General features: G+C 43.5%; 3 protein-coding genes across 9 annotated transcripts; 2 read left to right on the forward strand and 1 right to left on the reverse strand.

Moving 5' to 3' along the window:
• Positions 1-797: 797 nt before the first annotated feature.
• Positions 798-12,179, reverse strand: slc25a25b (solute carrier family 25 member 25b). 5 transcript variants are annotated; one of them, XM_060049887.1, is made up of 12 exons: positions 11,244-11,384; positions 10,289-10,412; positions 7,114-7,240; positions 6,811-6,898; positions 6,417-6,452; positions 5,932-6,043; positions 4,939-5,097; positions 4,575-4,727; positions 3,528-3,635; positions 2,356-2,523; positions 1,698-1,848; positions 798-1,008 (listed from the first exon to the last, which is right to left on the reverse strand). In XM_060049887.1, exons 4-12 carry the CDS (start codon positions 6,873-6,875, stop codon positions 824-826), a joined length of 1,137 nt encoding a protein of 378 aa, XP_059905870.1. In that variant the 5' UTR covers positions 6,876-6,898; positions 7,114-7,240; positions 10,289-10,412; positions 11,244-11,384; the 3' UTR covers positions 798-823. The 5 variants fall into 5 exon arrangements, with proteins under 5 accessions (XP_059905870.1, XP_059905867.1, XP_059905869.1 ...); XM_060049884.1 differs by lacking the exon at positions 10,289-10,412 and having other exon boundaries at positions 11,244-12,179; XM_060049886.1 differs by lacking the exons at positions 10,289-10,412; positions 11,244-11,384 and adding an exon at positions 8,493-10,280.
• Positions 12,180-12,388: 209 nt separating this feature from the next.
• Positions 12,389-15,114, forward strand: naif1 (nuclear apoptosis inducing factor 1). Of its 2 annotated transcripts, none has more exons than XM_060049898.1 (3): positions 12,389-13,299; positions 13,487-13,537; positions 13,756-15,114. In XM_060049898.1, exons 1-3 carry the CDS (start codon positions 12,858-12,860, stop codon positions 14,337-14,339), a joined length of 1,077 nt encoding a protein of 358 aa, XP_059905881.1. In that variant the 5' UTR covers positions 12,389-12,857; the 3' UTR covers positions 14,340-15,114. The 2 variants fall into 2 exon arrangements, with proteins under 2 accessions (XP_059905881.1, XP_059905879.1); XM_060049896.1 differs by having other exon boundaries at positions 12,397-13,299; positions 13,469-13,537.
• A 1,458-nt stretch (positions 15,115-16,572) lies between these two features.
• On the forward strand, positions 16,573-18,853 carry dpm2 (dolichyl-phosphate mannosyltransferase subunit 2, regulatory). 2 transcript variants are annotated; one of them, XM_060049914.1, is made up of 4 exons: positions 16,573-16,663; positions 16,944-17,033; positions 18,126-18,228; positions 18,460-18,853. In XM_060049914.1, exons 1-4 carry the CDS (start codon positions 16,661-16,663, stop codon positions 18,513-18,515), a joined length of 252 nt encoding a protein of 83 aa, XP_059905897.1. In that variant the 5' UTR covers positions 16,573-16,660; the 3' UTR covers positions 18,516-18,853. The 2 variants fall into 2 exon arrangements, with proteins under 2 accessions (XP_059905897.1, XP_059905896.1); XM_060049913.1 differs by lacking the exon at positions 16,573-16,663 and adding an exon at positions 16,679-16,839.
• The last annotated feature ends 83 nt before the right edge of the window (positions 18,854-18,936 follow it).

An 18,936-nucleotide genomic window follows, 5' to 3' on the forward strand; every position in this document is an offset into this window, starting at 1 on the left:
ATTGAGATGCCTTTTGAAGACTGCCACAGAAACCTGCGGCCTGCTACAATTAAACTATTTCATTTCGCAATGTTTAACCAATGAGGTGGTGCATGGGTATGCACTCCGGGAACAGTGTGTACTGCAAAAAAAAAAATCTAATTAATGCTGTGACAGTGTTGCTTGAAATATTGAACACAACTAAGTACTTGTAGTTAATTGAGTTTAAGCCTAAACAGGATTCAGAGTATGTAAATTACTCTCTCGAACTAAGCACTAAGAGACCAATTTCCTTAAGTTACTAATTTCATTGATTTCCAACATAAGACTTCAGCCATCTGAAAACAACCCCCCCCCCCCCCCCCTGAAAAAAAACCAATAACACTGTTGATCCCAAACAACATATTAGTGGTTTACCATCAAGAGTCACCGACTCCAGAGTTAACCTAAAATAAGATTTTAAAAGCACTACTGGTTTGTAATAATTAGCAATGAATAAATAATGAAGATAAATTATAACAAGGACATTCTTTTTAAGGACAAGGGGAGAGCGTCTGACCAGCTCCATCCCCAGTGAAGACTTTACCCTGGGCTCCTTAGTGCAACGCGTTGCACTCTTTCACTTCACCATACTCACTACTGCTCCCACTACTACTCGAGTTGCCTCTTGAAATGTTCCCTCTCCTTTGTTCCCTCCAGTCTATAACCAACCTTCAAAGTTCGGTTAAAACAGAAACCTTTTATTCCCGAGACATTCAGCTCCTTTCTGAGCCCCCGACCTCCCTCCTCTTCCTCCTCCTCCTCCTCCTCCTCCTCCTCCTCCTCCTCCTCCTCCTCCTCCTCCTCACCGGGACCGGACGCCCAGGTACATCTTGAGGTGTTCGTAGACCACGTAGCTGATGCTCACTGCAGGGATGACCTTCATGAAGTTGGGGGCCAGGCCCCGGTAGAGTCCCAGGGGGCCCTCCGTCCTCAGGATGTGTCTGAACAGGCCGCACATGGTCATCTGAGGGCCTCCTGCCATGGTAGCTGTGGGGAGGAGGGGAACCGTGACCACACGAGTGGGGCTCGGCAAGCCTGGTTCAAACAGTGTGGCTGTGTTGGAGATGGCTCCCTCGGGGCCCTATATGGTGCAGCTTTTATGTGTTTTTTTGTAGTCTGGTTCAATGTGCACTCGTGTATACCAATAATGCGCCGTGAAATACGTGTTCCATTGACGCCGGACTACTGCCGCACTATATCCCATGATGCACTACATACTACTACTGCATTCATTGACATTGGACTCAACAAATAGAGGATTATTCAAATATTTGTGCGAATGAGCCTGTTTATTGATTTCTGGCGATAAATGAGTACCCAGATTTAAAGAGGCACTCTTGTCACGAATGTTCAATCAACTTAAAATCCCAAATGATCATAAAACGGGAAAATGCATCGTGCAGACACACTGAGCAGAATGGGGGAGCAAACCAAAGTGGACCACGTTGATATAACAGACACCCCCCTTAGCCAAGCCCCCAAAATGGCAAGAAAGACCTCCTTTCCTTGCTGATTAAGGGAGTTTGTTCTTGCCCTTTTGGGGGCTTGGGTCATAAGGGTGTCATGAGACTGTAATGGTGAATAAGGCCTATACAAATTAGAATAGATATCGGCTGAGGATATGGAAGACGCAGCCTCCCCCAGTGCGGGGAGGAGGGGTGAGGGACGAGGCTGACCTTGGGCCTGCATGCGGGTCCGTACCAGGGCCAGCGGGTAGCTGGCCAGCTGCCCGCAGGTGCTGGAGGTGGTGCAGCACGCCAGCAGCACAAACACCCCGGGGTCGGCGCTGTCCGTGGCGTAGCTCTGCAGCCACCAGTTCTTCAGGGTCTGGGGGGGGGGGGGGAGAGGCAGCGGTCGAGAGTGAACTACTGGAGAGTCTGGGCGGCTCCGTGGCACACACCACTAATGCCAGGCCATTGCACTATTGGCGTTTTGTGAATGTAGTAAAACTTGGAGTAAAAACATTTAGTAAAACCTACGCACCACCTGGCAGTACCCTCCTTTAAAGACTTGAAAGGCATCAATACGGACCATTCACCCCTAGGGATGCAGTTTGGATTCTGACATGTGGTCCTATGCTACAGGTCATTCCCTCTCTCTTTCAGTTTCTTCTCCCCTGACCATAAAGGCTTGCAAAAAGTCCAGAAAAAGATATGTAGGAAAAATAATAAAGTTAAATGGGGTTGTGCTTCCTGCTGTCATGACCGTCCTTTGGTGATTTAACGCTCAGGCAGATGACGCAGTCGGAAATGCTTTTGGTTCTTCTTTCAAACACAGGTTACTAGTTCTCAATCACTAGTACTCAAAGCAGACATGACCTAGGGAGACACACACCTCATAGACCGCCAGGTCGATGCCGGCGTAGGGGATGATGCCCAGCATGTTGGGGACGTAGCCCTTGTAGAACGCACTCATGCCTTCGTTGCGGAAAATGCGCTTGGCACAGTCCCCTATGCCCTGGTACTGCCCCGTCTTCCTCAGAGCCAGCCGGGTCTTCAGCACCTGAGAGCAGAGGAAGGAACACACTTCAGACAGAACCCTGTGTCAGAATGCCTTGGACAGTCGTCCATCTAGGATAGGTCCCCCAGAGATCCAGCTATATTAGTCAGAAACAACGAGACTTATAGCTACATCCAGGGATCAGCCAGGTGTGTGTACAGGCCAAGTGTTAAAGTCCATGAATCCGTCCATCATCGAGAAAGACACGAACCCTCAACCCAAACCTCGTAATTCACAGATTTAACTTATGAGAAATTAAAAGGCTTAATAAACCCAAAAATCTATTTTTTTCGGTTGAAACTCAGCGTTGGTGGCCGTTTATGCGAAATTTTTGACTAAAATGTATAAATTAGGTAAACGGTGGATGGTGGTTTACTGTTCCAGATTGATACGAGCACACACCCCGGCTGGCTCTACCGGTTTGCAATTCGTACAACATCCAATGTTTTTAACGCACTACGAAAATGGGCGTTGATGTAGCGACAGTGTTTGATAAAAGAAATGCAAGTTCTACGACTCGTTAAAAAGGTTTCTGATAGATTCGCATGAGGCCCCCTTGCTTTACATCAGGTGAGCTCAGCATTCGACTTGACAATGCTTCCGCGAGAGAGTCGGTCCAGACTAAAGCCCATCTCTCGTCAATCTAGATTAAATGTTGCTTACATCACCTCTGGAGGTGGTTTTGACATCGGTTGTCTACATCCCTGGTACAACCGATCCCACCTGTTTAGACAAAAAAGAAACATTCTCTTTGCATCGCAATCTCTAAGCAGTTTCAGATCTCGATTAGATTCCAAACGCTTTTGCAAACAGAGCCAATGCGTTGTTTTTATCTAAAACCATTTAGCTTTTTTACGGCCTCAGATCACATATTTACTGTGACGGTACTTCCAATGCTAAAACTGGGGATCACTTAAGTTTTACTTAAAAATAAATATAATTGTTAGTGATTACGAAGTCTCCCAGGCATGCTATCTGTTTCAAGCAGGGCCGAGCTAGGTCCTTACCTCCATGGGGTAGATGGTGCTCTGAGAGATGGCTCCAGCCAGAGACCCAGCCACCAGCCTCTCAGCGATGCCCAACGTCTCCTGGTTACTCCCGATCAAACGCTTGATCTGGAGAAAAACAGATATTCTAAGAATATGTGCCCACTTTGTGAGCCCGCCGGCAATCAGACCACCACAATACAGGCAATCCTTGCAGCATAAATTATTGAAAATAGAATGAAAAGTACAAACAAGGGACTACTGAATGAAAGTACAAACAAGAGAAGCCATTCAAGGGCCGTCTGGGCCTATTGAGCTTCACTCAGTGGACCAATGAGGTCTGTTCCAGTGATGTCTTCTAGTGAGACCCTTGGCAGAAAATTCTGGGCGCATGGGAAGCCTTCTAATCATTTGACCAAACTCCTCGTCTCACACTTTAGTGTTCATTATTTTACTGAGCAATGCAGAATCTAGAGCAATGCAACAACAATGTGTGTTTCTACATTATATTACTAGCAAAATTTGCCCTATTCTTTTTATTTAAACAATTTGTAGCAAAGCAGAGAACGCACAAATTTCTGATGGACTGCATTTAGATAGCGCCTTTTTGTAACCAGAGGCCCCCCAAAGCGCTTTACAATGTTGCCTGACATTCACAAATCATGGACACACACACACACACACACTGATGCCGGTGTCAGCCACACAAGGTGACAGCCAGCTCGGAGCAGGTAGGGTCAGGTGCCTTGCTCAGGGAAACCTCGACACTCCACCCTAGGAGGAGCCGGGGATTGAACTAGCAACCTTCTGGTCACCAGCCTACCCGCTCTACCTCCTGAGCTACATGCCTCCCCGCTTCGATGTGTGAAGTGCAACACAAAAACAAGTAGAATCACACGCTGGTCAGCGGAGCACGGCCCACCGAGCGTTACTGTAGCCTGACTGTATCGTTTTGCGCACGATTTTAGACTCAAAATAAATACTTTGCACACTGGGAGAAGAACGCATCATGGGATCGCTGGGGGGGGGGGGGGGAGAGAGTGATGGTTTGCTCTGCCCTGCGCTCACCTGCTCATAAGCCATGAACTTGATGGCGGTCTCTGGAACGATCTTGATGACGTTGATGCCGTTCCCTCGCCAGAGAGACCGGACCCCGCCCTCCCGGACCATGTTGGTGAAGCCCCCGGCGATGCGCATGCTGTTGCTTTTGGAGGAGTGCACCTGGGGGGGGAGGGGGTCAATAATGTTAACCTTTTTGTCTTTTGTTGTAGGTTTTTGTACAACCCAAATCTATATTCACTCTGTTATAGTTTGGTTAACAACAGTCCCAGAATTACTCAGAAATAGGTTTTTTTTATTTTCAAGCAACCATGAACTCAAAGATATGTTTAATCAACTACTTGAGTCAGTATTCTTTGAAAGAGGACCTCACCTGCATGAGGACTTTGAGACGATCAAGTGGGGCAGTGCAGGTCCTGGAGACTGCGCCTGCTCCACCCCCGGCCACTAGGTGGCGCCACCACATTCCTGTTTGCTTCTCCTCCGCAGTGAACTCGTCAGGTACCAACAAACTCTCCCCAACATCGAAAATCTGTCAAGAAAACATTTCACCATAATTTCATGAATTCAGTTATTTGAGATTTTAATATTGTGGTGTTCGTTTTCAAAGTCAAGCGTTACATCACCCCTATCCTGGGAGAACTGTATCTGAAGCACTAGTATCAAACTATTTATAATGGCGGTGGCAAAAATGACTTCTTATTCTCAAAATATCACCCACATTCCTGCATTTGTGAGGAATGTGTATGTTGTATATTTCCCCCTCACACATTCGGCAAACAGCAATAGATTATGAGGTTGACATCAATTAGTTCATCAAGTCTCGGAATTTGCAATGATTTGGGTAGAGATATGGAAAACCCAAATGGTCCAAAATGTGAAATTAAGGAGCAGTCTTGGCAGTTCACCACACCGTGATTATGTGTGATGGGTTCTTCTAATACTAATAATACTTAATAGTATTTTCTCGTTCATCTGCATTATGACAGCTCCCTGTCAAACAGACGGAGGACCTGAATACAGACTGCAATCTCTCAAGTCTTGTGTAACCAGTAAATGCTGGTTAATGTATAATTTGGGAGTGGATGTGGCCGGAAAAACCCATAGCCTAACATGGAACTGGAAGTAGGTTGTGAAACAAGAAAACAAGTCAAAAGAGTTATAGTATTACAAATATTAGTCATTTTGATATAAATAATTACACAGAAGGCAATTCATTCCTTCCAGATAAAGGCAGGGCATAAAATTCCATAAATAATGGGAAATGTTTTTCTTGACAGAATCGACGAACGAATCAATGATTTAAAAGCGGCCATTGACTTGACAGAGCGCGTCATGGAGGTTCAGCCATAACCCCTGAGCGTACCGTGGAGTGCTTCCAGTAGAGGATGATCTCAGGGATGTTGTCTGCGGGGTGTAGGAGGTGGTAGTCCCGCCACTCGTTCCAGTCGATGGTCATCGTGCCGTTCTTATCCATGCTACAGGAGGGAAACATTTAAATTAAAAAGAAGAAAGACAGAAAGAGTGCCGTCCAAGTTTTGTCTATTTTGGTAATGCAGAGTTGTCTCGTTCAACCCCGGGTTCAAACTGAACTCAAGACAAAATCCCATCGTGCTTATAGATCCATGCACTTGTGCAACTGAATTAATTAAGACGTCTGTGCTTTTGTGTGGCGTTGACGCATTAGTAACGCCAATTCGCCCGGAAAGAAATCAAACACAGACTCGTCTCTACATGTCGGATTATCGAGTCAAAAAGAAAAAAAATTATGATGCGGTCTATTCGATCGCAGATAAATGGATGGCGTTTGAGGCAGGCGGGAGCAGGCAGACTATGGAGACCACTACTTACTACATGATAGGAGCACAGACATGACCCTTCCTTATTCTGACACCGGCGACAAGAAGAGAAGGGAGAAGAACGAAGAGATAAGACATACACAGACAGACAGTTTGGGCTTGAGTTTGAGAAGACTGAAAGTAAGGGACACCACACAAACAACAGACATAGTGACAGATGCTCCGCGTTAAACAATCTGTAAACCCCACGGTCCACATGGTCTGTTGAACACAGGTGTTACCACTGTTCAGCGGGCTACATGATCTGTAAACTCGCAGGTGTGAACCAATGGATTAAGACATGGTTCCCAGGCCTTTTGAGATCAGGAGATTAAGTTGGTTGTTTCATTCAAAGTAGGCGTTGTTAGTTAAGGGGGTGTTGTGAACGGAACGGGCAGCAGCTCCACCTTTTGAGGATCTTCTCTGCCTGTTGCTCCGAGATGTTCACTCCAAGGTCACGAAGGGACTGCATGATCTCCTGTGAGTCGATGCGACCTGTGACAAAAACATTATTGTAGAATATTATCTATTTTTGGCCCAAGGGGCATATTTCCCTGCACATGCAGAGGGTCAGCAAAACAGTATGGAGTGGAATTAAATAGTTAAAGGTGCAGTGTATAGGATTTAGTGGCATCTAGTGGTGAGGTTGCAGATTGCAACCAACTGAAGAAGTTGGATTATATAATTTAGATGAGAGCGCTTTGGCTTACCATCATTCTTCTTGTCGAGGCTTTTGAAAACCAATCGGAGCTTCTTCTCATGGTCCCTGAGATAGTGCACAAACTCCCCAAAGTCCAACTGTCCGTCCAGGTCCTTATCTCCTGCTTTCAATATTTTCTGAAAAGAAAGTAAAAAATGTCAACTGGGATACATTTAAACTGCAGAGGAGATGGCGTTTGACACCCATACATTTTCACCCTGGTGGAGTCTCATACTGACCTAAGAATAAACACGGAAAATCCAGCCTAACCTGTTATATTCCAACTGTGTTGGAGAAAAGAAAGGTAAAACTAATGTATAACTAGACTATAAAATGGAGTTACAAGTAACAAACAGCAGCAGCACCTCCTTATGATCCCTCAGCACTTCCTTGTTTAAGCAAATATTTTGGGTGCAATCCATCACGTGTTGTGTTACTGGGTAATCGTCCTGTGTGAAACTATATTTCACCGAACGCTCAACGTCCTTACTTAACGGCAGAGGCTTTGGGTCCAAAGCCCAATCATGTTTTTCTCGTCATGCGCTTGTTTGTAACGATAATATTAGGATAATGTTGCCTTTTTAGGGAAATTTGAGCGATACAAGAAAGTCTTAACAGAAGTGAGGGATTGTGTCAAATGTTCCCCAGAAAGAAAGAAAAAGCGCTGTAAACACATGAAGCCGATTGGCGGAAGGTTCCACCATCTGTGTATTGTTGACTCAGCCATCCACTCGGCGTGCATTGTAGCATACATCAGACAGACTGATAGCCCACGTTCGGCCAATATAGGCAGGCAAAACCTTTTCTAAAAGGCAAATGCAAAGTGCATAGGCTTTTGAGTTATCTCTGGAAACGGAGATGGCGTCACTTGTAGAATTATCTCCAGACCTGGAACAACAGAGCATAGAGGTCAAGGATGATTCAGCTAGACCGCCAAATGAACTATCGAGGTTGTGAAGGAGTGTTGATGACAAAGAGTGAGTGTTGATGACAAAAAGAGAAGAGTTTGAGATACCACATGATAGTCAACCACATACCCCAGTAGCAGCAAAGACCGATTCTGACAAATGTTTAACCAGATGAACAGAGCACAAGAGCTTTACAGAAGTAAAGTTTATCATGAGGATGGGTGTGACTGAATGGAGCGATAAAGCAAACTCGCAAACTTACTAATACGTTTTCATGCATGCACTTCGATGTTGTTAGCATTTTTGTCACCCTTTTTACCACTACAGCATTCCATGCTTCGGAAGAATTTATATATGGCCATTACATAAGTAAAGCTATACTAATGACTAATGAGTACTTTAAAACACTATCTTTGGTCCCATGATAACATGGCCATAATACCTGACAAACATCAAAACTGGTTCACCAATAAAATCCTACCTGTTTGAAGTCCAAAGGGGCGGCCACCATAATTAAAACTGTGGCCCTCTTTAAAGGAACCTTCGCCTCTTCATTACTTAAAGAGTCTGTGGTTTCCTCTTGGGGACTACCAGTTTCCTGCCTGTGGTTTCCAGTGGCCTCAGCCTTTCCGTCTTCAGGGAACTCACTTCCATCAGTGTCACAGTCTGTCCTACCAAAGAATCTCCGCCACAGAAAGTCCATGATGCCCTGCAGCATCTCCAGACCACAGCCCACCGTAGCGTTAGCAATAACTGGCCCGTCGTTATGAACTCAGAAAGCACTGTGAATAAATAGTCAGCCGAGGACAACCGAGAGAGAGAGAGAGGGCGGCAGAAACAATGCCACTTCTCCCTGAGCGTCTGTCTCAGGAGAGCGAGTCAGCTCCTCAGCCTCTCTTGTCCTGTCTCACACTGAAGAGGGACCACAGATGTCCCTGATGGTCTGAGCAGGCAAGTATTCCAGAGAGACTTTAATTGAGAGAGTTACGCAAATGCAAACCTAGAATGCATCTCCATAATAATAATAAATAAGGATCATATACTGTAGTTCTGGAATCAGACGGCAGAATGGGTCTATCACATGCCGGAGTAATGCAGCAAAAAATAGCCCAGGGAAAACTGCATCCTCACTGCAGCCTTGCTTCGACCAATCACAACCGCCCATACTGGCAGGTCAGGATGTAGATCCCGGATTCAACTCACCCCAGCCAATGGGAGCACAGATAGCGGTGCATGATTCATCTTCACGTCATTCTGTAGGTACTGTGCGTGTGTGTGTGGGGCGGGGGGCGATGCACAGGGATTCCCTGCCGTCACTCCTGTTCCACAGCATCCTAGCTGCTGAATGACGTCTGATTCGCTCCTCCTCCTCCTCCTCCTACCCTCCCCCTCCGTGCTATTCTCTCCATCATCATCCTTCACGATGGCCCAGACGTATTGAGCATCCAGCGGGTAACACCTGTTTAACAAACACAATTTGCCGACGCCTACTTCCTAATTAGGATATCACAGTCATTTTAAGCTCCATTGCTTAGTGCAAATAAATCTAATTGTTGGTAGTCTGTGACTTCTAAGCAGACAGTGTGACTCAGCAGACAGCTAAGGCCCCCCCTGCAACGCATTACCTCCAATTGTCCTCTGTTATGTATTTTCTATTAGAAATGCCTTGGGGTGAAACATATAGTTCCAGCCAGGAGAGACACCCAAGGATAGACATTTTTGAAAGAGAAAGCGAGAAACTAATAAGCCAATGTACCAAGAAAAGAAAGCCATTACGATAATCACCCCTGTGGGGATTTGTTCAGAATGACGACATGAGGATAAGTTAATCCTTGAAAATGGACTAGTGAGTCTGTCTGCCTCTCCGTCTGTCCGTCTGATTCATACAGGCTGACACTCCTTTATATCTTTTTCAGTTAACCAGTAAAATACACAAGTTAACGGTGTGCAAACTGATTTGAAATCCATTGCTGGCTTTGTCTTACAGCCAAGCCATTTTTATTTTATAATCAGAGACAGAAGGATGACATGTTAGTATTTATCCCATTGCCTATTCATCTTATTTCCATACAACACATCCTAAAACATCACCTCAACCTTTACTTGGCTTCAACATTGGAGGTTGTGGGCTCAAAATCAGCCCATTTCAATGTGCTACTGAGAAACATCGTTCCCCCTTTGCCCCACACAGGGTACAAGGAACGTGGTATGTGGTAGCCCTTTGGCCAACACAGGTCAACAGTGATGTCATGTGATGTGAAGTGATATATTGCAGACCTGCCATTTATCTGTCCGCAAGCTCTGCGTCTTTGAGCCGTGCACGTTCCTCCGCTTCTCCCCGCGGGGCAGCGTGAGTAACGTCTAGCCGCAGAACATGCCTCTCCACGAGCAGGTGATCCCCCTGGAAGGGCAAAGATGGAGGATGCACATATGCCGGTGGGCACAATGTTGTTGAGCACCTCCCAGACTCTTACCTCGTTGACCCTACCAACGCTGCTCCCGTACCTAAACTCTAAGACAGAGTGAAATGGCATGCAGGGCTCATCTTGCTACGCCTATGTCGAAATACAGCAGGACGTTGAGGGAGAGATGTGATCGGGTTTCTTCAGGTTTTAATAAGTAAAGGAGTATTCACATTAAGAAGTAAACAAGGCCCCCCAACAATGTTGTTGGATGGGACTGTTTTTGCAATGGATATTTACGGTTACTGCAGTGTTCAGTGAAATAATATATATTTAAAACGAATAAATTGATCTTTACTACTTTCTTACTGTATACACCAACTGTAGCATATTTAACATGACAGTAACACCTAGTCCACTCCATAACACATGATTAACACAATATATATATTTCGCTTACCAGTTTCAGTCTTAAACCTAACCTTCTATAACCTAATATCTAAATAGTAAATTTAGCAAAGGTTACTGCTCCCATCCATCCCCTATTGGTCCAATACAGAAATCTGGAACCCTGAATTTACATATGCAAACAATAAGCAATGTTTTAACAATCACTGCATATACATTGAAAGTAAATACATTACTTTCAAAAGTATATGCAGTGCATGTTAAAACATTGTAAATCGTAAAATATGCCAACTTGTCAACCAGAAGAAAATACAGAATTGTGTGTTGCAAAAGTAACAATTTAAAATACCCTCCACACAGGCGATACATTTGAGTTTCACATACATGATGATGGATGCCGCCGATTATACTGACACACCTACCATGAGTTCATGCTCCGTGCGATGCACTCCCAGCTTCTTCAGACCGATTGACAGGTCGTTGACACATATTCCACCGTCTCCGTTGACGTCCAGGATTTGGAACAGCACCTTTAACCTGTGGTCCTGCTCGGGCCCGCCGCACAGCTCACATGGATGTGGGAGCAACGAGTGGAATTGTTCGGTGTCATCAGCAGACACAAAAGACTGGCCGGGCGGTAGGTGGTTTGTTGGGGAAGTGCAATCATGTTCCTCGGCATGCCTGTCTCCCCCGCCCGGTTTGGCTCCTCGGTGAGACTCGGAGGAATCGCACTGGCAGAAGACCCCGTTCAACAGTGGAGAAATTAAAGAGCCTTTCTGGTGCATTATTGGGATTAAATACTTTCCCTTCTTAAGCCACACAACTGGGGATTGAATCCAAGATATTGAATGATTTAAGAAGTCTCTACATGCTTTAATTTGAATGAGCCGGTAACACGAAGCGCGTCGACGCGTGATAGGGTATATAGGCGGACGGAGCTACTGTTGAATGGTCAGCTGCCGCTTCCACAACGCATGAACTAATAGTTCGACGTGTAAAAACACGTCGTTTCTGAGTTGAAACGTTTGTCTCGGTTTATACCTTAACGTAGGTACTAATATCCAGATGAAAACGTGGCATCAAGCCTCCTCCGTAACGCGGACGACTAGCTAGCCGAACAGGTAATGTACCCCTAACGTTTCTAATGCGATAAATAAGGGATTAACCATCGTCCCGTGTCGAAAGTAAAAACTCACTCAAAGACCGCGGATAAACAATACAATAGCAGCTGCTGTTGAATGACCACTGTTAGTGTCAAAGATTCCGTGCCGGTTAGTCAGAGACACATCATCCAACCCCTACATACACACTTTGACTTTCCATTCACTAACCCACGTTACGTCGGACGCCGGTGTCGTGGTCGCAGATCTCGTGGTACATCGCGATAACTGGAAGATTCAGGCTGGACTAGGATACTGAGGATATATATCTATATAGATATATAGATATATAATTCTTAATCCTTAAACGTATACGTGCTGTTTGATAGGTTTTCTCAAAAGTATTATGTATTCAAATTTCCTTCGACAAATAATTACAAATAAATAAGTAAATAGCATAGCAGAATAGAGTTGAATCCTACCAAGTAACAGTTTTTATTTTTCGAAGAAATCACTACAGATATGGTGCATGACGATAGAGCCTGCTTTAATATAAGTAAACAATGAGTGTTGATACATTACAGCCATACAAATGGGCCTAATACCATACATATTATGCCTAGACTACTTTGGATATCCTAAACCGTGTGGGGGAAGTTGGCGGGCGTCTGCGTTTCCATAGTTTGCTTGGTGTGCCGATGACAGCCATTTGCTACAGCCATTCACAGTAGAAAACATGTAGCAAGTACCGGCCGTTCCACCAATAGCATATCAGGAGGCGGGCCAAAAAGCACAGTTAACGTAGGCTATACGGCTAGTAGGAAGAAGAAGCCGATTCTGGAAGCCATTACGTTGCGCACATCAATTGAGTAAATCCTACTATTTTTGCGTACAATACGCACAATTATCTTTCCAAAATATCGAATTTGTTTAATTATGGCATCGCTTGCGAAAAAGAGAAAAATGAATTTTTCGGAGCGGGAGGTAGAGATTATTGTAGAGGAAATAGAGAAACAAAAGCATACACTCGTTAACCATTTCAATGCTGGAGTCACCCACATTGCAAAGAATAACGCATGGGTGGAAATTCTTAAAAAGGTAAACGCCGTAACCACCTGTCCAAGAGAGTTGGCTGAGGTTAAAAAGAAATGGTCCGATATGAAGACTGAAGTTCGGCGAAAAGTGGCCCAGGCCAGATCTGCTATTGAGGGGACCTCGGCCGAATGCACGCCTATTCCTGTTATTCTCACGGCTATGCAGCAGAGAATTTGTAACCTCTTGGGAGAAGCGACTATTATAAATTTGCCAGCAGGGGACTCGGATGCTGAAATAACTTTACCTGTCACAATGAGTACCGCAACCGTCACATTAACAGAGAGTAAGTAACCTTTTACTCCATCTTTAAGCAATATTGATAATTATAGATTATAATAGAGTAACTGGTAGATGCCTGAATAGCCAAGTGTATAAGAGTATATTTAGAGCATGTCTTTCATCTGAGTCTTATTAGATAATTAGAATCCATGATGATCCAAGTTGTTTTATAGCTTTGTCTTCCTATGCAGCTCTTCCAGTTGGTGCAGGGACAGTTTGTGATGAATCAAAATCACTGACGGGTAAGTTTTTTTATTTTTTTTTATTGGATTTTATTCTCCACTATCCCGCACTGTTATGACTATGACGTTCAGGAATATTTTTATGACTGATGATTAATGCTAATACCAACATAGTAAGCCATTACATGACACTTTTCACACACTGTCTTGTTGATCCGTACTTCACCGTCCCTCACCTAGTTGTTGTGGTTTCTGATGTTGTTGTTGTGCGACGGCAGAGACCACCTACCACACGCTGGAGGAGGCCGGCGTGGTGGAGTACTGCACCACCATCGTGGGCGAGCCCGTCCCCACCGTGGTGACGGCGGTGGAGAACCCGGTGGAGATGCTGTCCCCCTCCTCCCCCCCGCTCCCCCAGGGACAGGCCAAGCCCCAGGAGCTGAAGAGCCGCATCGCCCTCAACTCGGCCCGCCTGCTGCAGGAGCAGAGGGTCACCAACGTCCACATCCGGCAGATCGCCCAGCACATGGAGGGCCAGAACGAGCTGCTGCAGATGATGCGGCGCTCCCAGGAGGCCCAGGCCTACGCCCAAGAGCGGCAGGCCCAGGCCCTGGAGGGCACCCAGGCAGCCCTGCTGGCCCTGGTGCAGATGCTCCGGCCCGCGCTCAAGGACCTGCGGAAGTTCCTGCAGCAGAGCGGGACTGAGGCGGCACACTCCAGTGGCACAGCAACCACCGGCGCAACAACAACAACGACAACGACGACAACTGCTGCTGCTGCTGCTGCCGAGGGCTCAGGAGCTGAAGAGCAGCCAAGGCCCAAAAGCCCTGTCCCACCAGAGCCAACAGAAGAGACACAGTAGACACAGTGTGTGTGTGTGTGTGTGTGTGTGTGTGTGTGTGTGTGTGTGTGTGTGTGTGTGTGTGTGTGTGTGTGTGTGTGTGTGTGTGTGTGTGTGTGTGTGTGTGTGTGTGTTAGTAGGTATAGAGAGACTGGGTGGGGGTTTGAGGTTACTGCCTTCCCTTGGAACACCTGAGAAAAAAATCTGAGATATGTCCGTCAGCGCATACACCTTATTTTTTACTTTTGTTTTGTATAAAAACCCACAAAATAACTTTTATATTGAGATCTCTCTGTAGCATTGGATTTGTGTCAGAAGTATCAAAAACAGAACAGTTACGGTCAAGTATAACAAACCTTTCTTTGATGAATAGAATGCCAAGTGTCAAGAGCGAATCGTTCATTTAAATAAGATAACTCTGAAGTTGTGTTGTACAATTATCCTTGAATTACCCTTCCCAGATGTGAATGATTGTGTAAATCATTACTCTGAAAACAGTGAAAGTAACAGGGACATTTCAATTAAGAAATTGAAGACATAATATTATGATTGATTTCATGTCAGTGTTATTGAAGAAAGTGAAGCTGTAAGTGACAAGCAGAGTCGCATCTCCAATTTTAAAAAGTTCATAATCAATATATCATAGTTCCCACTGTTCTGTTGGATCACATCAAAGGAACTTCCTTTACCCGTCAACCTGCTTCTACAAACCATGTGCCTGTATCTATAATTGCAAAATATGTTTTGCTTGATTTAGAAACATATGTGATGTTGTTGATAAAGACTGATACAATAACTTACAGAGAAATTACTTGGCAAGCAGGATCTATTCAAAATGAGATTATTAAAAGTCTGTCCTCTAATAGAGACATTTGTTTTTTATGTCAAGTCTAGCATTGTGGATTATTGAAATGTTAAAATGATCCATAAAAATCGAATTTATGAGTTGAGGGAATTTTAGAGCGATCACACTGAATGTATAAAGTATCTGTTATATTTTATAGATAATCATTGAGGTTGCTTCTCAATGATTGGTCATTTTTAAAGTAAGTAGATTTATGTACTGAGGATTTGGATGTGCCTTTTCTTAAATAGGGCAGGCTTACTCAAAATGCTAAATTAGTTTTGTATATGATAAATAGTGTGTGCTCACTCAATTCCTTGATGGGCTTTTTTAACACGTGAATATAATAATCATAACCTGACCATACAATATTATTTGAATATTATTTTAACAAATGTATAAAAAAAAAGATAAATTGTTTCTTTCATCTTTTCGTCGTAGTAGTAATTCTTGAAGTGGAAATCAAGGCAGTTTGACAGGTTGGATCAGATGATAGAATATATCGTTTATTCCAGGATGTAATAAAGGTACTTAGGTTGAATAATCTATAGTGTAAGTGGGTGAGGAGCAGTCTCCAGACGTGTGCCTTGGCTGTCGACCCCCTCTTCTCACCGAACCAAAGGTTCGGGCGAGTATTAAACATTAATAAAATTGAAAAACACAATAACAGAAGCAGTCTCTCCCTTGATAAGGTATATGACCCTGGCTATGTCCCAGACGGCCTGGTTGGTTCGTCCTTGTAGGGGCATAAACAAATGGAGGATTGTTGGAAATAACACCTTGTATCAGTTGGAGAGGCAACTCAGAATAGTGAAAACAGAGAGACACTAAAGACCAACATTCTACATTCCTCTCTCAAGATCATATTAAACATAGTTAAAAAATCACCTTTAAAAGATAATTTAGTGTATCTACGCTAAACAAAATAATTATTCAGTTTTCAAAGTATAATTTGCCTTTATACATCTTCATATAACATAATTAGGGCAAGCTGACATAATAATACTGTTACAATTATTAATTGCAATTATTGACACATTTTTATGTATCTGTAAATTGTCATGGGAATAAGATGGCTATAAAACATAATTATAACATAAGAATGTATTAAATCTTGAACAGTCAGCCAATGGGGAAGATTATCATAAAACTTTTTTCTATTAGAATGAGAAAAAAAAGTCCCTTTCCACAAAAATACTATAATAAGCATACAAAGGCTGCCACATGTAATGCTAATATTCAACCTTGTGTTTAGTCTTTATATTGTGATGGTACGGTCTAATTGTTTATAACGAAGAGGAGAGCATTTTGGAAGAAAGTACGAGTTTGATGTCGAGTATGTTTCTTTGAGCCAAAGATATTGTGTAGTAGAATAGGTCTTGGACTTTGTAATCATTTTTAAGTCAACCTGTTGGGGGCAGTGTAGTTGCGTTTGTAAATGATAAGGAAGTTATAGAAGAAGAAATAATAACATCCGTAATAATACTAGCTTTATCAAATGGTAAGACATTTAAGTCATGAAATCACCTTTTGCTCAATGAAAATATAACTGTTCGTACCCAAAATGTATATTTACTGTCCGGCGGATGTGTGAATTCATAATGAGTCGTTATGTGGTTGACTCATCACCGTAATAGTGCAACGTGTCTGGCTAAGCTGGTTAAGCTTCTAGGAAACGTTAGTTACAGTGGTTTACTTGTTGCATGTCAACCATGTATATTTTTTCGTTTTCCCCTAAATCATTCGCAGTCCAAACAATACGAATTTGTTGTGTCTTTTAGGCTACAGTGACGGACAAAGCAGTCGGTGCGAGCCTAGTTGGCTTCAGCCTTCTGTTGTTTACATATTACTCCATTTGGGTAATTGTACTGGTAGGTCGCATTTCTTTTTCTAGAATCGTAACTTACACTTAAATTAGATTCTACAAGCTTCGTGAATCGATAACTATCGTAAGTAAGTTAGTAAGTCACATTATTTATGCTACTAATAATCTGCCCTATAGGATGTTTAGGTTAACATTTAAGAAAAGTGCCAAAAATGTACACAAAAGGACAGCCGAGCAGGGTCGTTAAAAAAAGGAATAGGAAAGAGGAACCTCATGTCTGAAAGATAGGAAGAGAAACAATTCAGACCAAGAATTGTCCACTAGAAACATATGTAATATATTTATGTGACTTGAAGAGGTATTCATTTTTCCCACTAGATCAGTGAGATCCTTTAGGAAGAGAGGACTGAAAGAGTGCTGCATTTATGCACATGTAGTGCTGGTTGAAGGCAATAGTGTTTCTCCTGCTGAGGGCAGCAGGAGAAACACTATTGCTAGAAGTTGGCAAACCGTGCTTTAAGAGTAGATTAGGTTAGACAAATAATCAGCTCTAGCCCTTAACCATGTTGCCCAAAGTAGATAAGAAATATTTTAGTTTCAGAATGTGAGCAGTCTGCACCGAGCAGCTGTGACTTTTCATATTGCAAATTAACTTGGTCTCTCTCACTCTCTCAATCCCATCTCTTCATCTTGGTCCCTCCCTCTCACCTTTGTTTCCTTTGTTCACGATGTGAACGTTTATCTCTAAAAAAACTTGCACTACATCCATTGTCTCATTGAATGTATGACTGGTAAATTGCTGCCTGTATCTTCCCATGATCATTTGGCCAATAGTAAAAAAAAGTTGCTGTTGCAAGAACAAAACCTCTCTTTTGAAGGACCAGAACTAATGTTACAAAAATCATGTTACCTGACTTTCCTAAGATTTTAGTTACAAAGATTAAATCATATATGCATTAATTTGGTTTACCCATAAAATGCCATCAGCCCAATTAGTGGTCAACAGGACCAATATCTTGGGAACTTATTTTTTTAACCTTTTGATGGCAGCCAACTTACACACAGCACAGCACATTAATGAGTCACGACAAGTGACTTAAATAAACATGATATTCTAACAATACCACTTTGGTTCCAGCCCTTTGTAGATGCGGATCATGTGCTGCACCGGTATTTCCTGCCCCGGGAGTACACAGTCATTCTACCTGGCGTTGCAGCTCTAGTAGTTCTGCTCTGTATAGGTAAGTGCATTAACATTTTACATTTCACTTCAAACTTACTTTACATTGTAATCTCTGGATAGGTTGACTTTGATTTAAGATTTAAATCAATCCAACCATGTCAATTGCAACCCTTCCATTTTTTTCCCAAATATACGCCCTCAAGAGAAAGTTTGTAAAATATATTTTTTGGTGTGATCATTAGAATGGCATCGTCCTTCTTTTTAACTTCTTACCACGTTTGGTCAAAAGGGGCCTTCGTCGGGGCTGTCATGCTGAAGAATCGCAAGCCGAAGAAAGTGGACTAGAGGCGGAACCGCAGAACCTGGGCGGAACATTGGAATAGTTGCCTTGTCTACCGCAGCGCTCTGTCAGACCCTCGTCTGCTATAGCCACGCTCATTCCGGTTGTCATTCAGGAACACCCCCGCAACGTCTGCGCGTTACATGGACATGTTTCATGTGTGTTGGACTCTATGCTCAAACACATGTTGAATATGAATTTGGGGTGAATTTTGGGGTTTTGGGATCCTTTGATTCAACACCTGGGATTCTGTGATGCCTTAGGAGGTTGTCTTGAACTCATGATAGGTTAGTTGCGATGATATATTTATGGAAGATGTATAGTAAACGGTATCTGACTGTGAGCTAGACCTAGTCAGTCATTTCCAATGGCAAGCCACAATAACCAGCCTAAATATCAGAATTATTTAATGAGCTGAATTCTGTT

Source organism: Gadus macrocephalus, chromosome 4, assembly GCF_031168955.1.
Source record: "Gadus macrocephalus chromosome 4, ASM3116895v1".
Lineage (NCBI taxonomy): Eukaryota > Metazoa > Chordata > Actinopteri > Gadiformes > Gadidae > Gadus > Gadus macrocephalus.